Source organism: Leiobunum rupestre, chromosome 6 (genome assembly GCF_980474605.1).
Source record: "Leiobunum rupestre chromosome 6, qqLeiRupe1.1.hap1, whole genome shotgun sequence".
NCBI classification, from domain to species: Eukaryota; Metazoa; Arthropoda; class Arachnida; order Opiliones; family Sclerosomatidae; genus Leiobunum; species Leiobunum rupestre.
This window is the reverse complement of record NC_143389.1, coordinates 16,612,628-16,626,777: the sequence shown is the minus strand read 5'-3', so window position 1 is coordinate 16,626,777 and position 14,150 is coordinate 16,612,628. Positions and strand designations below refer to the sequence as shown.

At 36.6% G+C, this 14,150-nt stretch overlaps 1 protein-coding gene across 1 annotated transcript; it reads right to left on the bottom strand.

The window, feature by feature from the left end:
• Positions 1 to 8,769: 8,769 nt before the first annotated feature.
• Positions 8,770 to 9,729, bottom strand: LOC149939555 (uncharacterized). Its single transcript, XM_090178639.1, has 5 exons — positions 9,628 to 9,729; positions 9,510 to 9,559; positions 9,382 to 9,444; positions 9,264 to 9,311; positions 8,770 to 9,083 (listed from the first exon to the last, which is right to left on the bottom strand). The coding sequence occupies exons 1-5, from the start codon at positions 9,683 to 9,685 to the stop codon at positions 8,814 to 8,816; spliced, it is 489 nt and encodes a 162-aa protein (XP_090034765.1). The 5' UTR covers positions 9,686 to 9,729; the 3' UTR covers positions 8,770 to 8,813.
• Positions 9,730 to 14,150: the final 4,421 nt, after the last annotated feature.

Here is a 14,150-nt window from a genome sequence, read left to right as displayed (position 1 = left end):
TTTAGAATTAAAAAAAATATTCTACTGGTTGGGATATCACCGGGATAACATTTTTTTGTTGGCGAAATATCATTGATTACCGTGTCCAGTAGTTAATACACCCAAGGGCAAATTTTTCCGAGCATAGGTTTATTTTGGAAAGCTTGCCAACTTGTTTCTTTTGTATTTTAATGCGAAACATTATTTTTCTGGAATTAATACTTAACGGGGTTGGGGAGCGCTGGTCTGACTCCCCAGAGCTCGAGCCTTTAGTCTTTGGGCAATTTGTAATTAACTTTTTAAATAATGCTTTACGGGGAAAATTTTTTATACCATTGTAATATCCTTAAAAAGTACTTTAAAGAAGGTCGGGAAAGGGGAACAAAGAGAGTGGCGGGGCTATTGTTCCAATTTAGCATAATAATAATAATAATAATAATAATAATAATAATAATAATAATAATAATAATAATAAACAGATAGGCTAATACCCAAGGTCAAGTCATCAAGCGACTTATTTTACGTTATAAAGCATAAAGTAAATTAAGTTAGTCCCTTATTTTGGAGGAAGAGGGTTATGTATTGGTATTTACGGGATAAACCAGGGTACACTAAGGGGAAACAAATAGAGAATGGACGAAACTACAGTTTAAAATGCTTAAATGTAGCATTTCCCTGCCTTTTCTAAACATCGTGTGAACTGGTTTAAAAGAACCAGCATTCAATTGCTAATTTTGAAAGAGGTATTCATTGTTAAGCAAATAATAGTTAGTGTTCAAATAAAAAATCATATTTAGTGACTTCTAAAACCCTTTCAACCGTATAGGAGGAAATTGTACGCTTAATAATACACCTATAGGCTTTTAAAAATCGTAAACAAAGTAATGTTAAGCTCTAAATAGGTTAAAAGAGCTCCATACTCTGTATTTGTTCCGTTCGTAGGAAATTTATAACAATAGCAAGTGTCATACTTAAACTACTTATCGTTGAAATCGCTTTGTAACTATTTACAAAAGTGCTTGTTTTAAATATTTTGCAGTCTTTCGGTAACCAATTAACAGTATTAGACTCCATTTACTCTCGGATAAAATAACCCTTTTTTAAAATTATCCTGAAAAACACCGGTCCCCGCACATTATATCAAGAAACCTGACGCTATTAAATACCAGCGATTCAATCTTGTCAAAAATTATTAATTTAAAAACATAATTTAACCACTTAAGAAAATTCCATTTTAAATAATGTTACCGATATATATTATTGACAATAACTAAGTATTTTTATATAAATGAAACAATCTTGTGTTATGTCGTATACGACAAAATGTAAAATCAGAATAATATTTATCAAATATGGATGTATTTAATACGTAAAAAGACTATTTGACGGGTGGTGATATATATACATTTTGTAACGAAATTTAATGATTGTAGAATATGTAGAATGTACCCAAATAAATCTTATTATAATTATCATAGAATACACAAAAGTAACTAGCCACCTGTTTAAAGACATTTAAGTCGCTCGATGACTTGGCGCAAGTTGGGACCAAGGTGGTTCCTAGCTGATTATTTATTTATTTTTTATTATTTATTTTAATGCAAACAATTTGGTTCCAGACGAAATATCGTTCGTAATTTTGCGATTTTAGATGTTTTAGACAGTACTTTCTAGGGGCTCATTTCTCTGAAACGAAGCACTATATCAGAGCTGGTATTCCCTCACTGTCCAAAAAAACTGGAATTTAATAAGTAATTCCAAAATAACTACCACGAAAGAAAGAGACTCAGCGAATATAACGAGTAACTAGAATGATAAAGCAGTATCTGGACTTTTTCTCTTCTCGCCCTGAACATCGGTGGTCTTCTCGGTGTAGCATCTGTCCCGGAGCTCACCGTATTCCAAATCGACTTTCTTGTCAATAATACACATGGCGTGGTACTGACGTATCCAGTAAACTAAATATGCTGTCAATATGAACAAAGAGAGGACTTATAAAGGTTTGTATCCGGAGATTGTCTCAAAGGGCAGAACCAACGCGCTACATCATGTGTCATCTGTTTGTCGTTGTTACGTGTGCAGGTCCGTTGAACTGGCTCGCGTCGTCGAATATTGTCGCTGTGGTGTTGGTCTTGAACTGGTCCACGTCCCGTTGTTTTGTGCCGTGATTGGTATGAGATGTGGTGTACCTCGGCGTCGTCGTCGTTGTCGTGATCTTTAATGGCTTTGGTGGCATGTTCAATGGTTTCTAGAGCCTGCGCCATGCTGATCGCCGTCTGAAGATTGATGCCTTTTATCATGGCTAATAATTCTTACTGCATGTGATCATTATTAATTCCGCAGACTATGAGGTCTCGGATCATGGTGTCCAATGTGTCGCCAAAGTCGCAGATTTTTGCTTTCTTGCGTATAGCGGCTATGTAGGATTTGATGTATTCCCCCGGTTTAACATCTCGCTTGTAGAACTTGCAGCGCTCCACGATCTCGGTCGGCAGTGGTTGGAAGTGTTTCGTCAGGACTTCGATTACATGGTCTCGTAATCAGCACTGAGACAAACCGTTGAGTACGCTCATATTTATACGATTACTAAAAACTATATTCAGACATAATCGCGATAAGCGCGTTATCATATTGTTAACTCAACAGAAATACATTTCAAAAAAGCTAATTTTTCATCTCTTTCTATTTTCAAACAGGGTGGTCGGATTAATGTTAATGTTTGCTTCGCAACATCATAATAATAGTTCATTCATCATTTGAATTATTCCCTTATTGGAAAGGAATAAATTAACATAATTCGACAAATCTAAATGGTTATTGAGATACCAAAAGGTCAACACTTTTCGCTTTTGTAACTTTACCGTTCAAAGTCCACAACCATTTTCTCAGTTCGTAACTCTTGATCACTTTTCCAAGACCATCAGACGAAATGGCGTGCGTTACAGTCTCGGCCCCTTCCAGGATGGTCTTCGCGATCCCTTTTCAAGTCGGTATGAAAATAAATTTTGGACCACTTGCCAACTCAAAAAAATCTTACAATATGTAATAATAATTTCTAAGAGATAAGATATTCAAGTAGTAACTAAGCACGAAACGAAAAGGTATCAACTAAATATTATTACTTCACTTCCTTAAATACAAAAAATGGATCTCCATTGCGAAAAATATCTCGAACATTTAATTTTGTTGCTAATATTTTGATTAATAATCTTGTTTATTATCCCCTGTAGCACATTGGAGTCGGGCGGACGTCGTCCAAAGCAGTAAAATGGATATGCTGACCGACGATGGGCCGACCTTCGGTTCTACAGTCATGCATTTTGACTTGAACAGAAATGCTACGAATAGAAACCATTTCCAACAAAAGTTGATAAACAAAGCCATGATCTTGTAATGACGGATCTTCCAATTCAGTTTGAATATTAGTTGTTTCTATAATTTTTTCATACTGCACTTCAACGGTAATCATAACTTTTTTAAGCATGCAGAAGTTTTTTCAATCTCATTGGCCACATTAAAGCTTTCTGTTCCACATGCTGATCCGAAAGAGCTAGAGTGTTATGTTTCAAAAGAAATTATTTACGGATGAAAATTATGAATTTATTCTGCTGGCATTTTTAAGGTCTTCTTCCGTACATGATCGTTTTGATTAAATTCTATCGTCATTAGAGCATGAATTAAGAGACCTTTTAAGCTAGTGGTTGGGTTTCCAGTCGTTATCCAGGATAATACAAAGTGTAACGACTCTAACGAGCAAACCTATATACAGGGAGTTTTTTGCTCGAAAAAGTATTTGTTTTCAAAAACTATGTTTTCTAGAAAGTTGAAATTTGTACTGTACATTATACGAACCGGGGGACACGTTCTACCAAAATTGCATCTAAATCGAAAATTATTTTCACGTTTTATGAAAATTTAAATTCTAACCGGTAGGTGCTATAAGCAAATTGTCAAGGAGAAGATTGTAGAGCGTCACCGAAAACGTACAAATAGCGTTGGCGCAAAAAATAGACGTCTTTTTCACTGACAAAATACGACTTGAAAAAGTGACAAGTTGGGCAAGCTAAAATAACTTTTTTTGAATTGCATTGGGAGAGTAGTGTAACTTTATGAAAGTCAGAAATTTGTTAATCTGGTGTTTAATGCAATAAACCCCGCTGAAAAATCGAGGAAACAATGGCGAAGAAATTAAATTAATTAAATAAATTATTATTGGCCAGCAAGGTCACCCGATCTGACTCCGTTGGATTTCTTTCTTTGGGGCTTCGTCAAGGACAAGGTGTACGCCACTCCGGTTGAGACCCTTGAAGAGCTGCGTCAACGAATTGTAAGCGCTTTCCGGGAAGTAACCCCGGAAATGATTCAAGCCGCCTTCGACAATATGATTGTTCGCGCCCAAGCCTCCATCGCAGCCGAAGGTGGTATTTTCGTAACGTACTTATAAATTTTGTTTGAAAGTAGATAAATAAAATGTCTCTTTGTTTTTGAAAAAAATTCGCATTTTTCATCCTACGAAATTAAATCGTGTAATACCTTCTTCGCCATTGTCTCCTCGATTTTTCAGCGGTGTTTATTACTATATAATGTACAGTGCAATTTTCAACTTTCTAGAAAACTTAGTTTTTGAAAAAAATCACTTTTTCGAGCAAAAAAACCACCCTGTATAACGTCAAGTCGTCACTGTTAAAATGGGCCAGAACGTTAAAGTACATTATTACAGAATTCTCACCACAGCTCTTTTTCCTGAAACGTTATCTGGTCTGTCAAGCGTTTTCCACTATAGACTTGTTAATATGACATTTTTGGGGAATGCATGAAGTGAAAAAGGCGAATGGTAAACGCAATCTTAATGTAATAATGTTAGCCGTTGGTTAGGCCCAAAATGTACATGACAAATCTATGTCATTCACTCCCTAAGATTTCTATAACTACTTTTGCATCCCAGTACAGCGCACGTTCTACCCCAATTGCTCATTTTTTAAATAAATTTATTAAAAAATGTAGACTTTTAACTTCAAGGTCCAAAAACCACATACGATTTCAGACGAAAACTTGGTTAAACCTCGTTATTTTGGTTATTCTAAACGCTAGATGGACGAAAAATCTACAAAATAGTTTATATTTCACACAAGAGATAGCGATTGTAAAAAATAAATACCCGCAGTGGCGCCCCCATAGATTTCCCGTTTGTAAGCCGAGAGCTTTTAAATCTGTGTAGATAATCGGTGCTAAATTTAACCTTCTTTCCGTTTTGAACGTTTTATTTCAAACTGAATGCTTTTTTTATCATTGAACCTGTGTCACCTTTACCATTTAAATGAAAAGGTTGAAAAGTGAAAGTAATTGAACCATTATTTTTCAGTGTAGTATCTGAAGCATTTACCAATGAATGCCAATTTGGTTCCAAACTGGGAATTATACAGTCCATCAGTGGCATAACCAGGGTGTATTGAATCGTACACCCTCTCACTTAACAAGAAATTGTCAGCTTTTAAGCTTTGTTTTTCAGTTGTGATAGGTGGCTTAATAGAGGTTTCTAATCGTTGAGTCTTTACGGTCTCTCTAAGCCCTGGCCGTGACTTTTTGAAAAGCGTGTATTTCTTGTTTTAAAATTTGATATTTTCGTAACAAAGATCTCGCAAAATTTAGGGGCTATTCACTCAAGCTCGCGAGCAAAACCAATCCGGTTTCTCTATAATAATATAAACCATAAACTAAAACTGAATGAAAAGGGACTTTTATCACGTCAATTACTTTTCTGATTTTTTCTTATGAGCTTGAGTGCCATTATAAGTACGTAAGTGGCGGGACCTTTGTTAAACAAAATGGAGACGATCATCTAGACATTGGCGTGATGCGTACAAACAAACTTGATGGGCAATTGCCTAAAATTTTGCGTAACATGCAAATAAAGTCAATAGCTGCAATGACTATCGCGTTATAGGGCCTCCAAAACGGATGGAAAATGGCCTGATATCCAGTGGGCGTACTAGGAATTTCATCTCGGGGTCTAACCGAAACCATCTTCACTACGGAGAGCGTTATTCTCGAAGTGATATGGAATATTATGCTATATTGGTTTTCGAGTTGACGGAAAGAATATAACAGTTGTGTTTTTGGCCAACAGGGCAAAGTGAGCGAGACACAATTTTGCCAAATTAACTAAGAAATTTATAAAAAGGACTTTTTTACTAAGAAGTATTCTGAATAATGGTATTATAATTACCACTGGGTGGTGAATGCGTTTGTTGGAAAGTGTTTCTTTATACTAAAATAACGTTTTACACATGCTTTATATTGCAATAAAACGCACTGCAGTGTTGGAAAAGAAAGTTACTCTAGGTTACAATCTTTATTTTTGAGGGGCTGTAGAAGGGGTTATTAATTTTCGAAACCTGAAAAGATTCAACGTATGTACCCCTCAATTAAGCCAACTATCGCAACAGAAATCAAGCTTACGCCCTGACATATGTTGGCTAAGGGGCCCAGGTCAAGATTTTGCCCCTGGCAACATACATCCTAGTTACTTCATTCATGAGGTGTGCTCCGCAGCTTGGCCAAAAATAGGCGTCCAACTAGTGCTCCGCGCGGCTTTGGCGACGCTCCAGGTCATATCGGCTCCGGCTCCGTTGTAATAAAATCGGGGCAAAATTGAACTACAGCGGCCTCATGTAATTTTGTTTCTACGTGGATAATGTAGCACTTGACGCGTAGATTACGAAACTATTTTTATTTTGGGCCGCAAATTATTTTTTTAAATAACTTAATTTTAAAAAAGTAGTAATTTTAGGGGATTACCGTTTTTTTGTTTTTTTTTGTTTGGCGGAGAATGTAGCGCTTGACGCGTAGATTACGAAGATATTTTTTGGGCCGCAAATGATAATTTTTTTAATGATCTTAATTTTAAAAAAGTAGTCATTTTAGGGGATTACTTACGTTTTTCTAAAACATAGTTCCGTCGTGTATCCGTCGACACCACTTTTTTGACGCACCCCAGCCCCATTCCGAGTATTGACGGTGGGCCTTCTGTAATCGTACCTAGTGGCATCATAATTAGTGAAATCGTATCAACTTAAATAGTTACAAATATGAGAACAGGTTTGCTTCCAAAACACGTAAAAGACGTTACTAAATTCCCCGTTTTGGCGCCGGACGCACTTTTAGATTCCCCGTATTGGCGCCTGACGGCGCCGCGCACTCACTTCGCTCAAGCACTGGGGGCGCACGGCGCCTCCCTAACCCCATACTAAAAAAAGCGATGGGCCATCTATAACGCGACCTAGAGGATAGTACCAAGCCTTACCCCTCAAGTATATACTTTTAATATCAACTAGAAAAAAATCACTTTGTAGCCCAAAAATACAAAACACCTAGAAAATGAACAAAACCTGTAATTGGTTTTATAAAGTACGGGAATATCACGTGGAAATTATTAGAACACCAAAACTGTGGTGTCGGTGAACACACGACGGAAATAAGTACAACGAAACACGTGAAAATTCCCAAAAATGAGAAATTTTTAAAATTACATTAAAAATTAAATATTCATTTGCGGCCAAAATAAAAAATAACCTCGGCATCTACGTGACTAGGTCTATCAGGCGCAAACAAAATTAACATAAAATTCAATGAGGCCGCTGTAGCTCACTTCACCCAAAATCGGCTCCAGTTATAAAGGAGCTGGCTCCGATAGATTTTTTTAGTATTTTATTATTTAAAAAATTATTATAAAACACTTACTTTATCTCTTTAGTGAAGTCAGTTGCGTCACCATGGGCCCCCTAAATTCCAAATTGGCCCCAACAAAATGTTTTCAAATGCCCCCTCCCCCCACCCATAAAAAGTAGGCCGTAGCTCCCCCAACCCATCTTCAAAAGCTCGCCAAATAATGTTTAAGCTACTAAGAAAATACTTTTTTCCTATCTACCTGCACGCTGAAAAATGCTTAAACTACTGACGGCTCATATGTACAATCAGTAAGTTGAATAAAGCCGAAATAGCTATCAAAACCTCGCTTTTTAGAGCCGCTGGTTCACATTTATTTTCGCGTGATTTAGTCTTCAATTTCGCGGAAATAACCATCTACAGTAACAGTTGGCAACACTATCTCTCACACGCGCTCAATATCTCCGAGGATCTATCCCTTTCGCTATAAATTATAAGTAAAAAAATCCCAAATTAAATTGTTAATTCGTCTTTAAGATAAAAGATGAGTGAACCAGTTCCAAAATTTAATCCGAGCCGACTCCTGTTTCCAGATCTGGCTCTGGTTCCATTCAAATTCTGGAGCCGAATTTTGGCTCCAGCTCCGGTCCTAGAGCGGGATCTGCCATAGACAGTATATATCCCTAAGGGGACGAGAATACACTCTGATTTTTAGACCCCATCACAGTCACTTTGCGGCCAGCTGCAAGAGTACGTGTCGATGCTAGGGCCCCAACTGAATACAGACGGCCGTACTTTAAAAACGGGAACTTTCAAGGTCATTTGAAGCGCTTAGAAGCTTACGTGTTTTCCCCCTCTTTCAATAAAATAGCGTCAGTGAGAGAAACAGCGACGTTAAAGCAGTGGAAGGTAGGCGATTTCTCGTCCCTTAGGGATATATACTGTCTATGGTCCAACGGTAGATGCTTCTCTCGTGAGATACGACTCACTACGTTAAGTCACGAGATAAAATTTCTTGCTCGTTTCAGGAATTGTTCTACTGCAAAGGCTGTAGACGAAGTGAGCCTCACAGAAAAGCGCATTAACAGTATTATACCATTAAAACAATTATAAAAAAATCACAAATAATCTGCTATATCTTTATTTAGTAGCCATATAGTTTAACAAGATTAAAATCTTGGTTTGAAACGGTTGAAAATATTAGAAGCAGCATTGATAGCGTCCTTGGCGACCTCGACTCCTTTGTTGGCAATGTCTGCAGCCATGTTTGCAGCGTCATTGGCGATCTTGGCGGCATTATTCGCGGCCATGACGGCGGCGTCTATGGCCGCGTTGACGGAATCTCGGGCAACTCCACCGGCAACGAGGGCGGTTTCTCCCGCGGCTTCCGCTACGCTCTGGATAATATCGTAGGCGGTTTGCAAAGCTTTCTTGTCGCACTGAAATATCGCGAATGGTTTAATAATAATAATAATAATAATAATAATAATCAGCTAGGCTAATAACCTTGGCACCACCTTAGGCCTAAGTCATCATGCGACTTTTGAAGCCATTAATTCAGGTGGCCGGGTTACAATGCGTAGGAGAAATAGGAAGAGTGACTCAATTGGAATACTTACACCGGCAAAGTCAACGTGGCACTGCTTGATGAGTTTCTCCAAACCACCCTGGAAAAATTGGCGCTCCGATTACAAGCCGCACACTTGATATTGTGGTTGATAAAAAATGGAAACTCACATCGAAAAGGATTTGACTGGTCGAACTGTACTCCCAGTAACAAGCTCTCAAGTTGTTATAGCACTGAAATGAACGCCAGCCAAAATTTAAATGAATTCAGCCAGCATTTATCGCACCAGTTTACTTACGGTGGTCACGTCCAAATTTTTGACGTCCTGTCCATTAATGGAAATAGCGCCTAAATACGGAAACCACCGAGGTCATTGAATGCCTAGTTTCAGAGAGGGTTAATTCGAAGTCTCTTACCAAAGGCGGCGTTGAAGGCGAGGGCCAACAGGCCAAGAGTGGCGACCAAGTTCTGCATGCTGGATCTTAGGAGTGGATCGCTGTTGTACAACCAAAGAGTAATGGAAGCGAAGTGTTGGTTTCCTGTGGAAAGGATCTCTCTTAAATACCCAAAATCTGCGACACGGCGACGCTTCAAGTAGACGCTAATTGATTACTTTAGTCATCAGAATGCCCATAAATTATTTCATTTGCTTTAGAAAATAATTTATCATAATCACGTCGGAATATTTTATTGGGAGTCTTTGATGCGTCTTTCATTCAATTTGATTTACCCTTCTTCCGCTGCTGAGTTTGATTTATTACTTTTTTCTTCGTGGAGTAGCTTATTTGAGAGGAGCTTTCATTGGGACGCCTTGATTGGACAAATGATTGTCTCGCTTGCCTTTTGGATAACTTATTTTAATATTTAAAGTTATCTAAACGCGTTCTATGAAAAATTAGCGTTGCAGCAGTGCAGATTTTAATTCTTATTTCTTTCCGGGAAATGCAAGATATTCACGTTTGGTCTTAAGTATAGTTATTTTATTACAAATTATTTATATGGGTTTTCAAGTAACTTTTGCCAAAATGGTTCTAAGAAATTTGATGTTTTAGGGTGTTTCACTCGAAGGGATATTCCAATATTGCATCTTGAAATCAGATGTGAGCAACCGAGGAGCAATCTTCGGTTGTAATTTTTGTTTCAAATGGAAAGTCTTCGTGTCTCAGTAGCCCCGCCAGGATTTTTTCGCGAGTAGGCACTGCGTGATTAAGAGGCCCCCATAAAAAACTCCTTTGTAATTTTTGTTGTTCTTTAACTAGCCAAATTGTATATAATTATTTAAAAATTTTATTATTATTAAATCAATAAAATTTTTATTATTATTAAATTAATAAAAAAATTATTATTATTAAATTATTAAAAATGTTATCATTATTAAATTAATAAAAATGTTATTATATTATTATTAAATTAATAAAAGTTTATTATTATTAAATTAATAATTTTTTTATTATTAAGTATATTATTTACAAATAAATATTACCAACTTTACTTTTAATCGAAGAATTCCACCCTACAATTACCTCTTTACCCAAATTTATCAACTACTTATTTAGGCTTGTCTCCCCCATTGTTAAGGGGGAATACTACAGTGGCCACTGTCTAGTTTCGCGCTATTTCAAGCTGAACTGTTTTATTGTTGTGTTTTAACTTATTAAATTAATATTGATGTGTAAAACAGCCTCTTGTTTAGTGCTTAAAATAATTTTGACAATTTTAAATTTCAAAGTAATCTAATTATTACGTTTTAATTTGGACCCCCGGAGCTAAACACGTTGGGCAAGCGCCCAAACTACCCTATAGTAGTTGACCTCTTGAACAATTATTTTTCTCACTTAACTTGCTTTTAAATCATGACATTTTTTTTAAAATATCTAATATTGCAATAAAGTTTCCCCTATTCTCAATATTGTCGACGGATGTGTAAGTGTTCCCCTGAAGTGCTAAATCTTGTTGGGCACATAAATAATCACTTCCACGTGTGTAGATAGGACCTCTCTGTTTCTAATAACGTCTAGTCTATGGTGGTCGTTAACCTGATACACTATTGATCCACGGGATTTGGATTCCATGTAGTCTAAGTACATTTTGTAGGCTTGTTGCTGAGAAGATTTGTTGGAAGTGAAGTGTTCTTCGAATTGTGTCCCCATGTTTTTCCAATCCGAAAATCCCTTTAGAAATGCAGTGTTTCTACTGCCTAAAAAATGACGGCAACAAAAACAATACACTGCATCCTTTGCAACTGAATATTCAATCATTTGATATTTGTCATACCAAGAAGAATTGAAACCTCGATTTTTATTAATTAATCTTTTAGGAAAAGGATTTAGTTTAGGCTGAACTGGAAGGCAATCTAGACTAATATCCAAGTTATTCAACGCGAGTAAGCCAATTTATTTTGAATTGGACACGTTGTTTGATGTATTTTGTGCATGGTTAGAGTTGGGGTTTGCAATTACTTCTGCAATTTCTCCTTCATGAGTCAGTTCCATTTCCATATCAGTACTGACGTTTGGAAGAACTTTAGCAGTATTACTAAAACAGTGACTGTTATCAGTCTCCAAGGATTCTAAACCCTTTCCCAATTCTTTGACTAGGTTTTTCTCAGAACTATAGTTATGGCTTTGCGCCGACGATTTCAAAAAACGTGCCATTGCACCTTTCTGATTACTAACGAAACTATCTTCCCTTTTCCATTTTTTTCATTGTTGGGACCCAGATAAAAATTTTCTAGTACTCATATTTGAAAATGCTACTATTATATACTAATAGCGAAATAACCTTAAAAAGGTTTAAGAAAATAAAGCTTAGTTAAAGCTATGTAGTCTTCAAACAGACTTTTTAATAATACCAGCTATTTCAAAGCCCTGAAAAAAGCGGTTTTAAATTTTTTTCTAGAATAGCTAATTAGCCTTGAAAAAGGCTTTTTGAATAATTTAGCTAGAATAGCAAATTAGCCTTGAAAAAGGCTGTTTAAAAATTAGCTTAAAAAAGCTAAATAGCCTTTAAAAAGGCTGTATTGGCAAAGTTAGTCTCGGAAGAGACTTAGAAAAAATTTGACTGGGAGAGAATCGAAATTGAGAACTACCTGTTTGTTCAGGAGCAGAAAACGAAATGAAGAAACGCGCGTTATCTGGGACAAGTCCGACCACCGAAGGTCTAGGTCCTTTCTCTACGATCAGTGGTCACTTATATCACATGATTTCGCAAAAGGGACAAGGAGTAAAAAAGAAAAACCCCTAATCCCCAGGACGCTCTCTATTCAAAGTAGTGACTGGTACGATGCTTTACGCTTCGACTTCAGCTCCGCTGGGATTTCCCTTCGTTTAAGCGTTGCAACGGTTTAAGTCGTATTAAAGAAATCCAGTTTCTCACTTTATGCCCCCTTTTGTAGAATATTGTGTTGGTTGGAGCTAAGTTATCACTGAGGTGAACAGGTGGTTTTTTTTGCTGCTTTCCTTGCACGACGGACTTCCCCGTCCCGGGCCAGTCTTTTGTCCTATACTCTATATCAATGTTAAAAGAGTACACTACCAAAAGCAGAAACCACAGAGTTCGCTGCCTTTGTTTGTATACTCAAGTAATATTGATTTCGAGTATAGGTGGTTCAAAAGGGAACGTTTTGTTAGGGCCATTTAGGACTCTTGGAAATTGGAATTGAATGGGAGTTCTTTTTTTAGGGGGCTAGATGACCAATTTTTAAAAATAAATAAAATTTAAAAATCACATTTGGAGGCCCCAGAGGCATTTTTTTAAACTTTTAGAGGCCCCTAAAATAGGCCTAACATTTTTGAACATAGGCACGTGCCTACTTGTGCCTACAGCTGGCGGGGGCACTGTCGTGTCTTATTGAATAGGTCGATTATTCAATAAAACAAAAGTTAAGATAAACTGCTTAGAAGTCCCACTTGTTTGGTTTTTATAATTGTTCATCAGAATTTAAAAAAACTAGTTCCGTTGAACTTAATAATTTTATTTATTAAATAGTGTATTTAAAAGGTGAGAGCGGATAATTCCAAAAATGTGTTATTCCTTTAAGCTTCATTATTTTTCTTTGTATTATCACTTAAAATGGCTTTGACGGCCAAGTGCGTGCATTTTTTAATGTTTGTTGGTACTTGAGGAATGACAATGAAGTAGTTTTTTTTTGTACACGACCTGGAAAAACTGGAAAAGTCAGGGAATTTGAAAATGTTTCTAAAAGGTCAGGGTAAGTCAGGGAATTTGAAAATGTTTCCAAATGGTTAGGGAAAAGTCAGGGAATTTGAAAATGTTTCCAAATGGTTAGGGAAAAGTTGGGGAATTTGAAAATGGTCCCAAAAAGTAAGGAAATTTTAAAATGACCCCAAAAAATCAGGCAAATACATTTTTGAAAGAAAATATTTTTCAAACCATTCATTTATTCTACAAAAATGGCCTGGGAAAATTTAGCAATTGGGTCAGGGAAAACTTGGAAATGTCACGGAATTTAATTCCGTAAATTTTCTACGAACCCTGCTTAAGGTCCTAGTCGAAAGGTTCTTCGAGTCCATATTGGATCAATATTTCGGGCATACATGAATAAATTATGCATGCGAATCACAAGACGGGTCCGACATTGGCTAATTAGGCGTATGCCGCTTTGAATCTTAAAGTTATTTCAGAAACCAGAAACTGATAATTGTCGTGGTAATATCTGTTTTTTAGGGTAATTTCGAGATTTTGGTACTGATTTTCGTCGAGATTTCTTAATTTACGAATTTCGGATCCCTCGGAATCACAATATGTATTATACAGTTGTTTCAAACGAAAGTGAGATTTAGCAAGGATTACTTACTCTTCTAGCAAGAATAACGTTTATAGAATTAAAGATGTTCCGTGTATCGTTGGGAAAGCAAAACTAGGTTTTAAACAAATGTAACTATTTTTCTGATTTATCTTTTATTAAACACAATTGAAA

Coding starts and splice junctions, on each gene's coding strand:
- LOC149939555 (XM_090178639.1), bottom strand. CDS start 9,685: ATGCAGAACTTGGTCGCCACTCTTGGCCTGTTGGCCCTCGCCTTCAAC. Junction 9,560..9,627: donor CGCCTTCAACGCCGCCTTTG/GTAAGAGACTTC, acceptor TTCCGTATTTAG/GCGCTATTTCCATTAATGGA. Junction 9,445..9,509: donor AAAATTTGGACGTGACCACC/GTAAGTAAACTG, acceptor CGTTCATTTCAG/TGCTATAACAACTTGAGAGC.